Genomic DNA, 17,754 nt, shown 5'->3' on the forward strand with positions numbered 1-17,754 from the left:
ACTCACACATGCACCCCCTCACAGACTTAAGACACTCTGCACTCACTACATACACACACATTTTCTCACACTCACAACCCCCACCCCAGAGAGACACACACACAGACAAGGCACACATGCACACATATACTACATGTAGTTTGCTCAAAAACTACATCCATTCATGTAGAACTCTGAGATCAGAAACTGCATGAATTTATGTAAAACTCTGTTATCTCACTTTTTTGATTAGAATGAATCTAAACATCAGGTCATAGACAGAGAACACAGGGGGCTAACACCTTCAACATATTGTCTAGCTATCGCCATTGTTAACAGCTAACCCGAGAATGCAACTTTAAAAAAAGATGGGTTTTGTGATTTACACATGAAAGAAGTGAAACTATCACTGTATTCTAACAGATGAAAGGCTTAACAGACAATCAATTTTTCAATGTATAATTTCAGTTACATCACACTGCAAATTTTTGCTATAAATTCTGTGTTTCGATCGAGCCCTCCACAATCACCTGATGAAGGAGCGTCGCTCCGAAAGCTAGTGTACTTCCAATTAAACCTGTTGGACTATAACCTGATGTTGTGCGATTTTTAACTTTGTTTAACAGTATAATTGAACTACTTGAAGGTTGCCACTTCTGTGTCAGAGCCTGATTCCTAATCAATATTTAAACCAAAAAAGGGAGAAGCAGGACTTCACATGTGAACCTAATTCACTACTCACCCTGCCTACCATAGCATCATCAGAGAAATGCCATCATATCTGAACTGGTTGAATAAAATAGCTGCCCATTTTAGTCCCACTAACCAGCACCTGATCCATAGCCTTGTAAGTTAATATACTTCAAGTGCGGATCCAGGTTCCTTTTAAGTCAGCGCAGTGTTTCTGTCTCAACCATCAAACTGGGCAGTGTATTTCAGTCATGCACAATACTTTGACTAGATTCCCTACAGTGTGGAAACCGGCCATTTGGCCCAACTAGTTCATACTGACCCTCAAAGAGTAACCCACCCAGACCCATTTCCCTCTGACTAACGCACCTCACACTACGGGCAATTTAGCATGGCCAATTCACCTGACCTGCGTATCTTTTGGACTGTGGGAGGAAACCGGAGCACCCGGAGGAAACCCAAGCAGACACGGGGAGAATGTGCAAACTGCACACAGTCACCTGAGGTTGGAATTGAACCCAAATCCCTGGCACAGTGAGGAAGCAGTGCTAACCATTGAGCCACCATGAAAATGTTTTTCCTCATGTTCCTTCTAATCATTCTATTTTGAAATCTGTGTATCCTGATACTGATCTCTCCACAATAGACAACAGATATTCTCTGTCCACTCTATCAAAGCCCCTCATTATTTTTTATACCTTAATTAAATCATTCCTCAAGCCGCTATATTTTAAGGAAAACAACTCATCTACACAATCTTGCCTCACCTGCAACTTTCAAGCTCGGGCCACATTCGAGTAAATCTCATTTTGAATACACTCTCAAACAATTAGGTCCTTTCTGTAATGTGCAACCAGAACTGCACACTCACCTCCAGTTGTAGCTTATCTCATGTCTAATGTTGTTTGGTCATTACATCCCTGCTCTTGTATTTAGTAACTCCCAATGAAGGAAGGTATCCCATATATCCTTTAAAGCACATTATCTATGTCTCACTCAACTCTAACTCTAACTCAGGCATAGTCCATGATCGAAATGTGCACTCCATAACTGACCCAACTTTACAGCTCTGCTATAATCCAGGCATGAAGTGTGATGGACAATTGAATAATTAAATGCTACAACTCAAGCACGTCAGATGGATCAGTTTTTGTCCAATGTGTACAGGAGGGTTTCCTGACACAGTATGTCGAAGGGCTGACAAGAGGGGAGGCCACATTGGATCTGGTGCTTGGTAATGAACCAGACCAGGTGTTTGATTTAGTTGTAGGTGCGCGCTTTGGAGAGAGTGACCATGATTCATTTACATTTAGTTTAGCGATGGAAAGGTACATGCCACAGGTCAAGAGTTATCGATGGGACAGGGCAATTATAATGCGATTAGGCAAGAATTAGGATGCATAGAATGGGGTAGCAAAATGCAGGGGATGCAGACAATGGAAAGGTGGAGCTGGTTTAAGGAACAGATATTGCGTGTCCTTGATAGATATGTCCCTGTCAGGCAGGGAGGAAGTGATAAGGGAAGGGAACCATGGTTTACAACAGAAATTGCATCTCTTGTTAGAAGAAGGAGGAGGCTTATGTGTTGATGAGGCAAGATGGTACAGATGAGGCGATGGAGAGTTACAGATCAGCTAGGAAGGATTTAAAGAGAGAGTTAAGAAGAGCAAAGAGAGGACAAGGGCAGTCTTTAGAAAATATAATAAAGGAGAACCCGAAAGCTTTCTATAGGTATGTGAGGAATAACAGGATGATTAGGGTAGGAATAGGGCCAATCAAAGACAGAAGTTGGAAGTTGAGTGTGGACCCTGTGGAGATTGGAGAGGTGCTAAATGAACATTTCTCATTGGTTTTCACTCAGGAAAAGGAGAATATTGTCGAGGACAAGAATGAGGTACGAGATATTAGACTAGAAAGGATCGAGGTTAGTTACGAACAGGTAACTACAAGGAGTGAAAGTAGACAAGTCCCCTGGGCTGGATGGGGTTTATCCGAGGATTCTCTGGGAATCTAGGGAGGAGATAGCAGAGCCTTTGTCTACATGTTTGGTACCAGAGGACTGGAGGATTGCAAATGTTGTGCCCTTTTTCAAGAACTGAAAATGTGTTGCTGGAAAAGCGCAGCAGGTTAGGCAGCATCCAAGGAGCAGGAGAATCGACGTTTTGGGCAGGAGCCCTTCCTGAAGAAACATCGATTCTCCTGCTCCTTGGATGCTGCCTGACCTGCTGCGCTTTTCCAGCAACACATTTTCAGCTCTGATCGCCAGCATCTGCAGTCCTCACTTTTTCCCTTTTTCAAGAAGGGCAGTAGAGATGACCCAGGTAATTATAGACCAGTGAGCCTTACTTCTGTTGTTGGAAAGGTTTTGGAAAGGATTATAAGAGATAAGATTTGTAATCATCTAGCAAACAATAATTTGATTTTAGATAGTCAACATGGTTTCGTCAAGGGCAGGACGTGTCTCACAAACCTCATTGAGTTTTTTGAGAAGGTGACCAAGCATGTGGATGAGGGTAGGGCAGTTGATGTGGTATACATGTACTTCAGTAAAGCCTTTGATAAGGTTCCACGTGGTAGGCTATTGGAGAAAATGCAGAGGCATGGAATTGAGGGTGATTTAGCAGTTTGGATTAGAAATGGAGTTCAATGCAGCTAAATGTGAGGTGATGCACTTTGGGAAGAATAACAGGAAGGCAGAGTATTGGGTTAATGGCAAGATTCATGGTAGTGTGGAGATGCAGAGGGATCTTGGAGTCCATGTACATAGATCCCTGAAAGTTGCCACCCAGGTGGATAGTGCTGTTAAGAAGGCATATGGTGCGTTAGGTTTCATTCGTAGAGGGATTGAGTTCCGGAGCCGCAATATCATGCTGCAACTATACAAAACGCTGGTGCGGCCACACTTGGAAAATTGTGTACAGTTCTGGAAGCCCATTACAGGAAGGATGTGGAAGCATTGGAAAAGGTGCAGAGGAGATTTACCAGGATGTTGCCTGGCCTGGAGGGAAGGTCTTATGAATAAAGGCTGAGAGACTTGAACCTGTTCTCATTGGCAAGAAGAAGGTTAAGAGGGGATTTGATAGAGACATACAAGATGATCAGAGGATTAGATAAGGCTGTCTTTTGATGGAAAGTATAGTTTCTGTGAAGTGTATAATAATTTTTTGCCTATGTACGATCATACATTTTAAAGTTGTTTTTTTCCCAATCCACCTCAGCTAATTTACTCCTCGCAGCTTCACACGTTTCTTTGCTCAAATTTAGTGCCTCGGCTTCAGATTGAGCTACCTCACTTGTAAACATTTTGGCCCAGATATTGTAGTGATCCAAGAGTCATTATAATAGACTGGAGTTGTGTGTCAGAAACATGTGGAATCATCAATATTGCAAACTGCACAGTAGTTACCCAAGGGATTGAATATTCATAAAGATGTTGTTCATACCTGGAACCCTTGATAGACTCCATTGAAGTTGGGAAATTTGGAGCCTTCAGACTTACTGAAGTTTAATAGTTACCCTGGAATGGTAAAAGGATTAAAATTCTAAACACTTACTCCTTGCAAGTATTAAATTGCTGAATTCCCAACTACAACTCTCCTAATCCCTTACACATGCTGGACTCTTAACAAGCACTGTCTCTTCTCGAGTTAATTCCACCCCACTCCTGACCCAGATTTACTGGACCCAACACCTGCCATAAACCTGACATGTCCCTGTCGAGGCCTGTGATACCTTTTGCCACCTGTTGAGCTGTTAGAACAAACAACCCTTCCTTACAACTGATGCCCAAGCTGACCCTCTACCACCACCAACCCATTCCTGTTCTTTACCCCAAGCCCTCACTCCCCTAGCCTAAGTATGCTTACCTGGCATTTGCTGACCTTACCAATCTGGCACTTTTCACCCCTTCCTCACCTGGCACCTTCTTTACTTACCCTTTCACAGGAGCTGTCAAGGTGGCCGGCTGTGCTGCTGGACATTTAAATCTCAAAGCACAGCACACTGCTGCAGAATTGTTTGTGGCTTCCATGCTGCTTCTTTCCACTGCTGGACATGTCAATTCCTGGACAGTTTTGTTCAAGAATTTAGAATGTGGAAGAGACCTAAATGTGAAGGGTTTTTTCTAATCTAATTGGGTTTGGAAGTAGTTTCCAAAGCTGGTCAAAATATCTGGGTCAATGTAATATTCTATTACTTAGTCATCACTTAGCCCTGCAAGTTCTCTTAGTAAAGATTATCAATCGTCCCTTTTTGTTCTATCATACTTGATCTAAAATAGACTGCTATCTTGTTTGTTCCTCATCTGTTCTCTAGTTGGAAACAGTGAATAATGGCTCATGGATATTTTTTGGCTGGAGGAATGTTTGTACTGAAGTTCATCAGGGATTAGTACTGGGAACCTTGCTTTTCCTTATACTTATTAATGATTAAGATCTTGGTGTATAAGGGATTTTTAAAGTTTGTGAATGATATGAAACTTGAATGTGCTGTTTTGTAAACTGTGAGGGGACAGTATAGAACTTCATTTTAAAACAGAATCCTGCTGGCATGCCCACATGTCTGTCTTCGTCAGGCTGCAGTGTTCCAGTGAATCATAGAGCAAACTGGAGGAACAATGTTTCATCTTCAAACTAAACTCTTCACAGCTTTCTGGACTTAATACCGCATTCAACAACTTTAAATTGTGAACCATCTCTTCACCTTCTTTCAGCTTGTTCACATGTCTCCTCCCCATCATTACTGCCATAGCAGGAGACACACCATTGTTCTGCCATTGTCACATTCTGATCACTTAACCTGAACTGTCAATATCTTTACTCCATCCACACCCAACACCAACTACTCCCCACCCCCCACTCCCTAAACTATAGCATAAATGCTATCCCCTCCACACTTCATTCCGCTCTGCTGCATAGCATCTAGACTCAACATTAGCTTGCATTCTCTCCATGGATGCTGCCTGACCTGCTGTCATCTCCGACATATGTTATTGTCACTTCAAAAGGACACTTTGGAGGAACAGAGAGATAGGTGGCCCATGAAGTTCAATATGGAAATATATGATCCCAGCTGATAGTAATCCTGAACAAGTTAGATCCCATTGTGAGGCCCATTATGATAGACCATAAAGTTTGGACCAATACTGATCCAAACTAGAGACCCAGACAGACACTGTGGCAAGGACTGAATGACATCACAGGTTCTAAAAAGAGACAATACAAGATAGCAGACAATAACATATCCTTCCCAGATCATCTCAACGCCTTCTATGTTCGCTTTGAGCAGAATTTTGGCAGAGAGGTAACACTTATTCCAACAAGTCCTGACGAACCTATCCGAACAGACACTGCATCAGAGGTCAGATCAGTTTTCCTTCTTGTGAATCCAAGGAAAGCATGGGACCAGATGGAGTACCAGATTGTGCACTCAGAGCATGCACAGATCAATTGACAGAGGTCTTCTAGGACATCTTCAATCTTTCTCTGAAGAGGGCCAACAACATCCCTGTGTCTAAGAAGGCTCATGCAGCATGTCTCAATGACTACCACCCAGTGGTCCTAACTTTGGTGATCATGTGCTTTGAAAGGCCGGTCATGGCATTAATCAACTCCAGCCTCCCCACTACTCTTGACCCATTCCAATTTGCCTATCGGACCAACAGATCCACATCAGATGCCATATCACTCGCCCTTCATTCCTCCCTAGAACACCATGATACCAAAAACAGCTACGTAAGAATCCTACTCATTGACTACAGTTCAGCCCTCAACACTATTATGCCCTCATTACTAAACTTAGTGATCTTGGACTCAGCCCCACTCTCTGCAACTGGATCCTCAGTTTCCTGATCCACAGGCCACAATCAATGAAGATTGGGAACAATATTTCATCCTCTCTAACACTCAACACTGGAACCACTCAACCCCCTATTGTACTCACTGTATACCCATGACTGCGTCGCCAAAAACCAGACCAATGCCATTTACAAGTTTGCTGATGACACCACCATAGTTGATCGAATTTCAGATGATGACGAAACAGACTACAGACGGGAGGTGGAAGACCTGGAAAAATGGTGCACTGAGAACAACCTAGCCCTCAATGGCAGCATAACCATGGAACTCATTCTTGATTTTCAGCAGGATGTTACTCATGCTCCCTACACATTAACAGCACAGAGGTGGAACAAGTGGAGAGCATCAAGCTCCTGGGAGTGTTCATCCACAACAAGCTTTCTTTGTCTCATCATGTGGATACACTGGTTACAAAGACCCAACAACATCTCTTCTTCCTCAGGCAGCTGAGGAAATTTGGCATGATGGCAAATACTCTTGCCAACTTTTATAGGTGCGCCATCGAGGGCATTTTGCCTGGATGCATCACTACCTGGTATGCCAACTGTACTATTCAAGATTGGAGATGGTTACAGAGAATGGTGAACTCGGCCTGGGCAATCGCAAAGGCCAACCTCCCATCTATAGAATCCATCTACTAGGCCCATTTACTATCTATGCTACTTAACTGTGTGATCTGCCTGTATTACTTACAAGACAAAGCTTTTCACTGTGCCTCAGTACACGTGACAATAAATTCAAATTGAATTCAATTTGTTTACTGTGGTGGTCTGTCATAAATGTAACTGTCAATAGATATTTTCAAGAGACTGCTAATGTACTTTGAACAAAAGAATATAAGGGTTAATTATTCACAAAAAGAAAAAACTAACAATATTATATTTTGCTATTATACAAAAAACACTTTTTGTGGTCTTATTAAAAAATCAGAAATAAAGATTCAACCTTTTACTCTTAGCAACAATTTTACAGAAGCTCAAATAAAACAAAGAACTGTGAATGCTGAGCTGATCTGGCAGCATCTGTGGAGAGAAAGCAGAGTTAATGTTTTGAGTCCAGAATTCTGAAGGGTCATGGACTCAACATTAACTCCTTTTTCTTTCCATAGATGCTGCCCAACCTGCTGAGTTTCTCCAGCAATTTCTGTTATTATTGCACTCAAAAATCCATGAAGGATCACCCTGTCTCCATGTTAAAGTTTCTTGTCCAGTTGGCATAGAATTATAGAGTCATAGAAATGTACAGACCCTTCGGTCCAACTTGTCCATACCGACCAGATATCCCAACCCAATCTAGTCCCACCTGCCTGCACCCATCCCATATCCCTCCAAACCCACCCTATTCATATTCCCATCTAGATACCTTTTAAATCTTGTAAATTGTACTAGCCTCCACCACTTCCTCTGGCAGCTCATTCCATGCACGTACCACCCTCTGCATGAAAAATGACAATAATAGGTTTCTGAAATTTTTTTTAACTGACTTCATAAATACTTGCAGAGCAATCACATTTGTTTTCCATAAATTTCAAGTTTAAGCAGTTCTTTGTTTCTGAAATTTTCTTCTAAGCCATTCAGATCATTATGAGCATTTGGAGAGCCAGTGCAGACATCATACACCACTTGGTCATCTCCTTTTGCAATTCTATGCTTATGCTAATGTTAGATAACACTTGCAACTCTTTTCATTAGAAAGTTAAAGGGAAACAACTCTGAATGAAAATAAATTTAATTGAAGATAGCATTGCATGTGGAGACAGAGAATTACATTTGAACTACCTTGAATTTACCCTTGGACTCATTCTGTCATTCTTTTAACTGTCAGAGAAAACCCTAATTCAGAGTGAATGAATAATCTCCATGCGACTGTCAGATAGCAGATGCGGAATGCAGTTTTAGAGTATTGATGCAGTCTTTCTGTTAAAGTAGTTCTGAGCTGACTAGCCCTATGGATCACTAAGGAATACTATTACTGCTGTTGCGGCTGAAGTATTCCATGAAATAATTGAGCTGTACAGTCATTTACTATGCACCAACAGAACATTGAGCTATTAAAAAGACCAATAGTTTAATTTATATGAAGAATTGTTTAGGCCTGTCATTTTGTGTTGAATAAATTTGCTACCTTGTTAATTGTTTAGAATTCAGTAGTACTACCAAATATGGCTTAGGCTGAATGCTGATTACTTCATTTTGGAGAATTCCAAAGCCTTGAATAATTTTAAAAATAAACAGAGTGGATTGCATTACATTGATCCTAATGTTCATGTTACTTGTAATTAATTGCTATTTTAAAAAGTATATACAGTAAAAAGGAAATGGATAATTTATTATGTAAAACTAATTCACTAAATTATTTCTAGCTAAATATGTAGAATGTTAACGTACTTGTCTCATTTGTTAGGTTGTAGCTTAAAAATAGTTTTAACTGCATTGTCTACAGATCCTTTATATAACTGATGATGAATATTAAAGTGAACATTTTGGGGTCACATTAAATATTCTGTAACAAGAAACTGATGTATCTTCAAGTATTGATTCACATCTCATTCAAAAATGTTGCTGTTTCGCAGGTGTTGAGTTTGGCTTAATTTTCTTATAGTACAACCAAGCTGAGCTCATGCCAGACGTGAATGGCATTTGTCACGAAAGGCCAGAGGGAAAAGACATCTGAGAATGGTTACTGAAATTGATTCATATTATTCAAATTCAGTTTTAGCATGTAGATAGCAGATGGATGCCATCTGTAGCCAAAGACCCTTTTGGGCGTGAAAGATTGGTAGAAATGCTAAGCAGCTCTCCAAGGTGAAATCACGACATAAATTACCTTTGTTCAGGTAACAGAAGCAAATGTTTCATTTTAACATTAACCAAGGATGCATTTGGCTTAACATAAGTTTTCATTATGGAATGAACTATGTTACCCAAATATGAAAACAAATGGTTTCTCTAGGTTCCTGAAATAACATGATTGCCAATTAATGTACTTGAAATGGCAATTCCCTGCAAAAGTAATTATTCTTCCAAATTAGCAAAGATTGGTAATTTTCTTTTCACCCTCTATACAGATGCAAGACAAAAGTCTACCAAGATAACCTTCCAGACACGAGTGTGGTCATTGTTTTTCACAATGAAGCCTGGAGCACACTGCTTCGCACAATTCACAGTGTTATCATTCGTTCACCCAAAAGGTTACTTACAGAGATTATCCTAGTGGATGATGACAGTGAAAGAGGTAAAATTAATCTTTTATCCATAACAGTAAGTATTGTCATGAGAAGTATCATTTCTATTAACTGAAGGATAAAAATGTCGTTGTTTGTTCAATAATTCAAATAAGCTTTGACAAATGAGCTAATATTTAGACCTGTTATATTTGAGTCTATTTATTCACTAACCAACGATGAAGGATAATAGTTGTCATGCGCGATTCTGCTTTTGCTGCCCCTTTAGCTGACGTTAAAATGCAAGTCTGACAACCATGTAATATGATTAATCCTGCATGGGATCCCTTGAATCCATTTTGTTTCAGTTTATCTCATAGTAATAATGATGCATGCTACATCATTAGCATGTTTTGCAAGCCACCAACAGATTTTGTGGGGCTAACTGGATAAGCAGCAATTTCAAGTAGGTAGGAGATCTGCAATACTAACTCTCTGCCCAAAGTTGATAATGCTGTGAAGTGGATGGAAGCAGAACTAAGAGACTTCGATTCAATTGTAACAGATGTTGTTAAAAGCTTATTGTACCATCTGGACTACCATTGGTTCTTTAAAGGCAAGGAAATGGTGGGATGATTGGGTGCTGAGACTTAGAAACTCACTGTGAGCATATCCAACCCAGAGTATGTTGGCAGATGTGTGACTGGCAGCTTAGTCTGAGGAGCAGAAACACATAGAATCTTGATTTTGAATAAAACAAAAATAAGTTACCTGCTGCAAATAAATCTGTAGAGCATTCCAACTACAGCCTGTCAATGACTTACCATCACTGTTTTTAATTTCAATGCATGGGGCAATTCTAGGCTTCTATGAATAACTGTTGTCATATGCATTAAGCAAGTTATAGGTGCATTGTACTGTAGACCTAGCAAATGCTGCACATTTACACGTTTATAACCAGGAGAAATATGTTTGAGCACTCAACTTATATAGAGTGACAGAATTTCTCTAAGATCCAAGGAATTATCATTTGTACGTTGTGGTCAATCATCAGCAGGAACTAATTCTGCTTTCCCAATGGACAGCTTATTAATGCTTGGCAGTATTTCATAATTGACCCTGATCACCCTGGATGACATTAGATTAGATTAGATTCCCTACAGTGTGAAAACAGTCCATTTGACCCAACAAGTCCACACCGACCCTCTGAAGAGTAACCCACCCAAACCCATTTCCCTCTAATTAATGCGCCTTACACTATGGGCAATTTAACATGGCCAATTCACCTGACCTGCACATCTTTGGACTATGAGAGGAAACTGGAGCACCCAGAGGAAACCCACACAGACACGGGCAGAATGTGCAAACCCCACACAGACAGTCACCCGAGGCTGGAATCAAAGCCAGGTCCCTGGTGTTGTGAGGCTGCAGTGCTAACCACTGAGCCACTGTGCCACCGATAGACACTGATGGACATTTGTCTGTGAAATATTTTTGACTTAAAAGATGACTAAGTGGCTACAATGTACTATAAACCTGAACCAAAAGTTCCACTTGCTCAAAACTGATTCCTGCTGGAGTTACCAGCTGTAATCTGCACCTTTTGTGGTGCTGGATGGACAACAGGACCCCATATCCTCTCATCCACATTTGCAGGCATTAGAGAAGATGAGCCGACATGTGCTGCCATTCAGAGGAATAGTAACTCATGTAACCCCACTGGAACAGATATGTGAAAGAGCAGTATGATCAATAAAGACCCACATAATGCTCATTGATAAGCTGATTATTTTCTCAAATGGAGGAGAGTCTTCTCTCCTAACACTTGAGTAATCTATGGCAACAGTCTAAGTATTTTTCCCCCCTTAGGGCCAACATTATGGGGAGCCTTCTGAAAGGGTCCCTGTCATTGACGTACATATCACCCTGAGTGTCAGACTCAGATGACAATTTGTCAACATAAATGTTCTCTGAACTGTAATGAACATTTGAATAGAGAGTTTACTAATAGGTGATGTGATTGTAAGTAAAGATATAGGGAAAGGCGCAGTGGGGCTGGCAGCAATAATATGGGTTATGACAGGAATTGAATTACAGCATTAGAAATCTACAACTATTGCATACTTCCTATGACTTCTTCAATAACATTCTACCTAGACTTTACAACATTTCCCCCTTGTTTGATCTACAGAGTGCAGGATTGAGCAAATTTCACTCAGTGTCTTCCCTTTGACACAAAAAATATATTGAAAGTTAACGCTGATTATCTTTGACATGAGTTAAAACATAGAAATCAAAATCTAATGTGTGATAACAAATATATGATATGTGTAGTGAGCAGTTAGATTCTGCGTAAGACTTTTAATCGGGTGATTTCATGTAAGATGGATGGAGTGAACCTGGGAAAGCAGTTCAGTAGTCTTTGTTCAAAAAATGTGTTGAGTTGATACTTGCTGATCAGAAGGTTTCCTCTTGGCTTTCCATTTTGAAATGTTTACACTGGTTTGCAAGAGGAACAGGGTGGCTATGCCACTTATAAAAGGTATGTGATTTATCAAGTAAAAGTAACAGCTTACAACAACATGGAAAGATAAATGGTTCTCTTCAGGTTTAAAGTGCATTTTTACTGCAGAGAACAAAGAGACAATTCCTGAGCTGACAGAGATCTGATAACTTCTCGGTAGCTTGTTCCTAGTCCCAAACTCGTTGGTTGCGTGAGAACCAATCACACTGTTGTTGGCAGGCAAAAGGCCTTTGTCATTGATAACATTCATGGACGAGTCAATTTCTTGTTGACAACCAAAGCTCCAGGTGAACTTAGAGTCCTTCAGCTTTATGCAGAATCTAATTGCTCATCTACAATCTAAATTTCAATTACTGCTGTTCAAACAGCTGTTTATATGATGCTTGCCATGACTGACAGATTTTTTTGTTTGTTTTTGAAAGCATACAATAATCCTTACAAAATACTGGTTTTAAAACAGTTCTTTCTTACTTTAGTGCATAATTTTAAAACATGAAAATAAAAAGAATATGGTCTTAACAGATGCCTTGTGATGAAATTACCCAATCTATTGCAATCAATTCACACCTCAAATGTTTGTAGTTTCCTTTTTTTAGATTTAAGATATTAGTTTTGATTTCAACCACTTTGTGTTCTATTCCAGTGAAGAATTCAATCTGGTTAATTTTTAACAAGATTAATTTTTAACCTCTTCTCAATGCACAAAACCATTTCTCGAGGAACAGGATACTGATTAGGAATGATCAGCCATGATCATGTTGAATGGCAGTGCAGGCTCGAAGGGCTGAATGGCCTACTCCTGCACCTATTGTCTATTGTCTATTGAGTAGCCTGCCCCCAAGGCGTTTCTTCAAAAAACTAGTCTAAAACGTCTTCTTGTATACACTCCAGGAATTCATCTACCACAGTACTATTGCGATTTTGGTTTGCTGTGCTGATACGTAGATTAAAGTTACTCGTGGATACAACAATACCCTTATCATATGCACCTCTAATTTCTTGTTTAATGTTACTACTGTTTCGAGGCCTGTACTGAACTCCCGCTAATGTTTGCTGTCCCTTGTTGCTTCTTAGCTTAGCCCAAATTGATTTCGCATTCAGATTTCCTGCATCAATAACCTTTCTCACTATCGCATGCTTTCATCTTTCACTAGCAATGCCACCTTTCCATTTTGCCTTACTAACCTCCCTAGAGATTGATTGCCTCGGTAAATTCAGCTCCCAGCCTTAGTCACTTCGCAGCCATAAAACTGAAATCACAAACCTATCATACCAGTATACAACTAGTTGTCTTGTTAATTCATTTATCTTATTGCAAGTACTCCATTCATTCAGATATGGTACCTTCAGACATGCTCATTGACACTTTTATATGTCTTTCTGTGTATCAAGCCCTATTTGCTGCTAGCCCTTGTTTCCTTTGCTTTCAACTTTTGCTTTCCATTTTTCTGTCTTCCATTTCTACTTCTTGTTTCCCTCAATGTTGGTCTCCCTGCTCAGGTGCCTGCCCCCCTGCCAATATACTTCAAATCCTTTCACACTGTATTAGCAAACACCAATGTGAGGATATCAGTCTGGTTTCTACTGGGGTTGCAGGGGACACAGACCAGGAGATCCTAACTGCTCACTGCTTAAAACAGTTCTTTATCTTGTTATTTTGCCAATTGATGTCCTCCGTTAGAAGGGTGGAAAATCAATTAGAATAGTGTTGGCTTATCTACTGTAACTAGACCTTTGATAATTTCAAACAAATGTATCAAAATTCCTCTCAACCTTTTCTAAAGAACAATCCCAGTTTTCACAAATCTCTATGTAATTAAGGTGTCTTATCTCTGGAACTATTCTTGTAATAGTTTTCTTCACCTTATCCTGTGCTTTCCTCTCCTGCTGACAGTGTGGTGCCTAAAATTGATCACAATCCTACAGTTAATGCACATTTTATTGAAGTTTAACATAACTTCCTAGTTTTCACGTTCTTTGTCTCAATTTGTAAAGTCATGGATCCCACTTGCCTTAATTACTGCTTTCCCATTTATCCTACCACCTTCTAGAATTTATGAACATATACATGGTTTCTGTCTAGAATCGTATCCTTTATTTTGCCTTTCCTCATTCTTCCTACCAAACTATCACTTCATACTTCTCTGCATTAAACTTCAACTATCACATGTGCACCCATTCCACCTCTCCTGTCTGTGTCCTGTTGAAGTTTTTAATTCTCACCTCACAGTTCACAATAGTCTACAATTTGAGTCATCTGCAAATTTGGAAATCCTGCCCTACATGAAAGTTTTTGAAAGTAATTCAAAGTTAGCCTCTTCTATCTTGCAGTAATATTGGCCTACAAATATTTTATCAGGTTCTTGAATGCCCATGGATAAATTCAAACAACTGAGACTTTTGAGTCAATCTAATGTTAATAATTAGACTAGGCCAAAGCAAAGATTTATGTTAGGTCTGCGATTGAACAAATTTGTATTTCTATTAATTCTGTATGTGCAAAATGAAGAAAGACTCATGACTAGTGGATGCACCAAAGTATTTTCCAGCCATTGAATGACTCTGAGTGTGGTAATTATTGTAAAGTAGGAAACATGGCATCCAGTTAGATTACAGAGAGTGAAATTGGTTGAACAGGCAGGATAACTCATCATCAACCTTTTAACAGCACATGTTTCTACTTGTACTTTATTCTTTCATGGGTTGGGAATGCTGCTGTCAAGGCCGGCATTTATTGCCATCTTAATTGCACTTGAACAGGATCGTTTTCTAAGCCATTTCAGAAGGTATTTAAAAGTAGACTACACTGGCGTAGCACATGTAGGCCACAGCTGGTAAGGCAAGTAGATTTCCTTCCTTAAAGGACATTAGTGAGCCATTTTTATCTGCTGAAATCCATGATAGTTTCTTGATCACTGTCATAAGCTTTATCTTCTTGTTATATTGATTGAACTTAAATTCCACCAGCTGCTATGGTGGCAGCTGAACCATATCCCCAAATCATTACCGAGTCACTGGATTACTGATCCAGTGACATTACTATGCCATCATTTCCTCCTCCCTCCCCAACCCCCCCACCAGCCTTAGCAAACTAGGTATATCTGAGCACTTTTTCTGCTACTAATGAAGTTAATGATCAAGTCTAAATCTCTTGTGATGCTGGCTAACATTTAAGCATGTATTCTATTGTATTATAAACAGGTAATGTACTGTCACTGTAGACTCAGAATTGGATATTGCCTTCTGTTCAAGGTCACACATAGATGTAAGGCAGACAGATCCTGCTATATTTGCTAATGGAAGTTAATCTTGTTAACACTGAGATGTGCCTTTGAACATATACAAAAGACCAGTCTCTCAGTGTTATCATATCACAACTGCCATCTGTATTTTTTCCCATGTGAAACCACACATCACCCAATTTAACAGAACTACAGACAATACTGATGTGGAACTTACAGGACCTGTTCATTCTTGCACTTCACTCATTTGGAGTGATGGTTTCAATTTTGTTAAAATTAACTTTGATTTCTCTTCACAGATACTGCCAACCTGCTGAGCTTTTCCAGCAATTTCAGTTTTTGTTTCAATTTTGTACATCTTGATTGTAGAATAATAGAAAGTGCTGAAAATTAAACTTACATTTAGTGAAGCTCAATTCAAGCTACTTCCAACAAATATTTTTGGTAATTTGCTACACAGTATTCAAGCTACAAAAAAACGTTCACAGTATGAGTCATGCTTTTAATCCTCAAATCTTTCTGCTTTATCCTCATTTAAGCACATTAAGGAACAGGCGGAAATCTTACTAAGCAGCTTTCAGTAAACCACTCTTTGAGAACAAGTATGCCTCATCTAGACAAATATTTAGTAGAATATCACACCGATTTGAAACAAAAATGACAATGCAATTTTTTTTTGCGGAAATGATTTTATTTTGGCATTTAAATACCCTTGATTGTTGTCATTGCATTTTGACACATTTTCACAAACATGTCTTTTGAATCATGAATGGTGGAATTGAGACTCAAGCGAGCAATCCCAAGATTAACATTATATCCAATGATAAAAATGCTATGTGTTTAATCTATTGGTGTTAAAATAACTGTAATATTGAACACTAGAAGGCTAGAAACACATAGAGGAATCATTTCACTTGTGCTCAGGATCAGAAGGCGAAGATAGTAACTAACAGGAGAAGGGAGTTGTTCATAAACAGTTATTGAGTCACACAGCATAGAAACAGATTCTTAGGTGCAATTCATCCGTGCTGACCAGGCTTCTGAATTCTCTCTAAACCTTTCCTATCATGTACCTGTCCAAATGTTTTTTCAATGTAACTGCGCTTGAATTGACCACTTCCTCTGACAGTTCATTCCATGTATACCCATCCTCAGTGAAAAAGTTGTCCCTTAGGACCATTTGAAATGTTTTCCCTCTCACCTTAAATCTATGCTGTCTAGTTCTGGATTCCCCCAACCTAGGACAAGATCTTGTTTATTTATCTTACCCATGCCCCTCATGATTTTATAAACCTCTAGAAAGTCACACCTCAGTCTCTGATGCTCTGGGGGAAAATAGCCCCAGTCTATTCAGCCTCTCCCTAAAGCTAAAACCCTGGCAACATCCTTGTAAATCTTTTCAAGTTTAACAGCATCCTTCCTATGGCAGGGAGAACAGCATGGGAAATGATATTTCAAAACCAATGTCCGATACGACATGACGTCCCAACTCATATACTCAATGCACTGACCAATAAAGGCAAATACCTTCTTCACTATCCTTCCCAACTGCGACTCCACTTTCATGGAACTATGAATCTGCACTCCAAGGCCCTAACATTAAGTATGTAAGTCCTGTTCTGAATTACTTTACCAAATTGTCTAAATTAAACTCCATCTGCCACTCCTTGGCCCACCGGCCCATCTAGTCAAGATCTTGTACTGTGAAGTAACCATCTTCACTGTCCACTGCACCATCTATTTTGGTGTCATCTGCAAACTTACTAAGCTTATCTCTTAAACTTAACTCACCATCTCTTTGGATCCCACCCAACCCCCTTAGTCATTTAATCCTCTAGAGTAGAACTAACAAATCTCCCTGCCAGGATATTGATCCCCTTCCAATTCAGGTGCAGCCCATCCTCCTCATACACATCACCTTTACCCCAGGAGAAGTTTCAATGATCTAAAAATATGAATCCCTTCCTCCTGCACCAGCTCCTCAACCACACATTCATCTATCCTCCTATTCCTACTCTCACTAGCACATGGTACTGGGAGTAATCCAGATATTGCTACCTTTAAGAATCTATGTTTTAACCTCCTGCCTAATTTCTTTTATTCTCCCTTCAGAATCTCCTCTCTTTCCTTTCCTATGTCGATGGTACCAATGTGTACGATGACTTCCTGTTAGTCACTCTTCCCTGAACCTCTCTGAGACGTCCTTGACTCTGGCACCAGGGAAACAATACTCCATTCTAATGTCTCAATGTCAGCTGCAGAAATGTTAGTTCTGGGCCCCTATCACAATCGATCGCTTGA

The 17,754-nt window shown here is 39.8% G+C and overlaps 1 protein-coding gene across 6 annotated transcripts in view; it reads left to right on the plus strand.

Annotated features, from left to right (window-relative positions):
* Positions 1-17,754, plus strand: part of galnt13 (UDP-N-acetyl-alpha-D-galactosamine:polypeptide N-acetylgalactosaminyltransferase 13) — a 417,261-nt gene that overhangs the window by 214,463 nt on the left and 185,044 nt on the right. For all 6 annotated transcript variants that reach the window (XM_043693777.1, XM_043693775.1, XM_043693779.1 and 3 more), the window contains one exon: positions 9,592-9,758. In XM_043693777.1, coding sequence (XP_043549712.1) covers positions 9,592-9,758 — 167 coding nt within the window. The remainder of the gene's footprint in view (positions 1-9,591; positions 9,759-17,754) is intronic.

This window comes from Chiloscyllium plagiosum, chromosome 7 (assembly GCF_004010195.1).
Source record: "Chiloscyllium plagiosum isolate BGI_BamShark_2017 chromosome 7, ASM401019v2, whole genome shotgun sequence".
Taxonomy (NCBI): Eukaryota; Metazoa; Chordata; class Chondrichthyes; order Orectolobiformes; family Hemiscylliidae; genus Chiloscyllium; species Chiloscyllium plagiosum.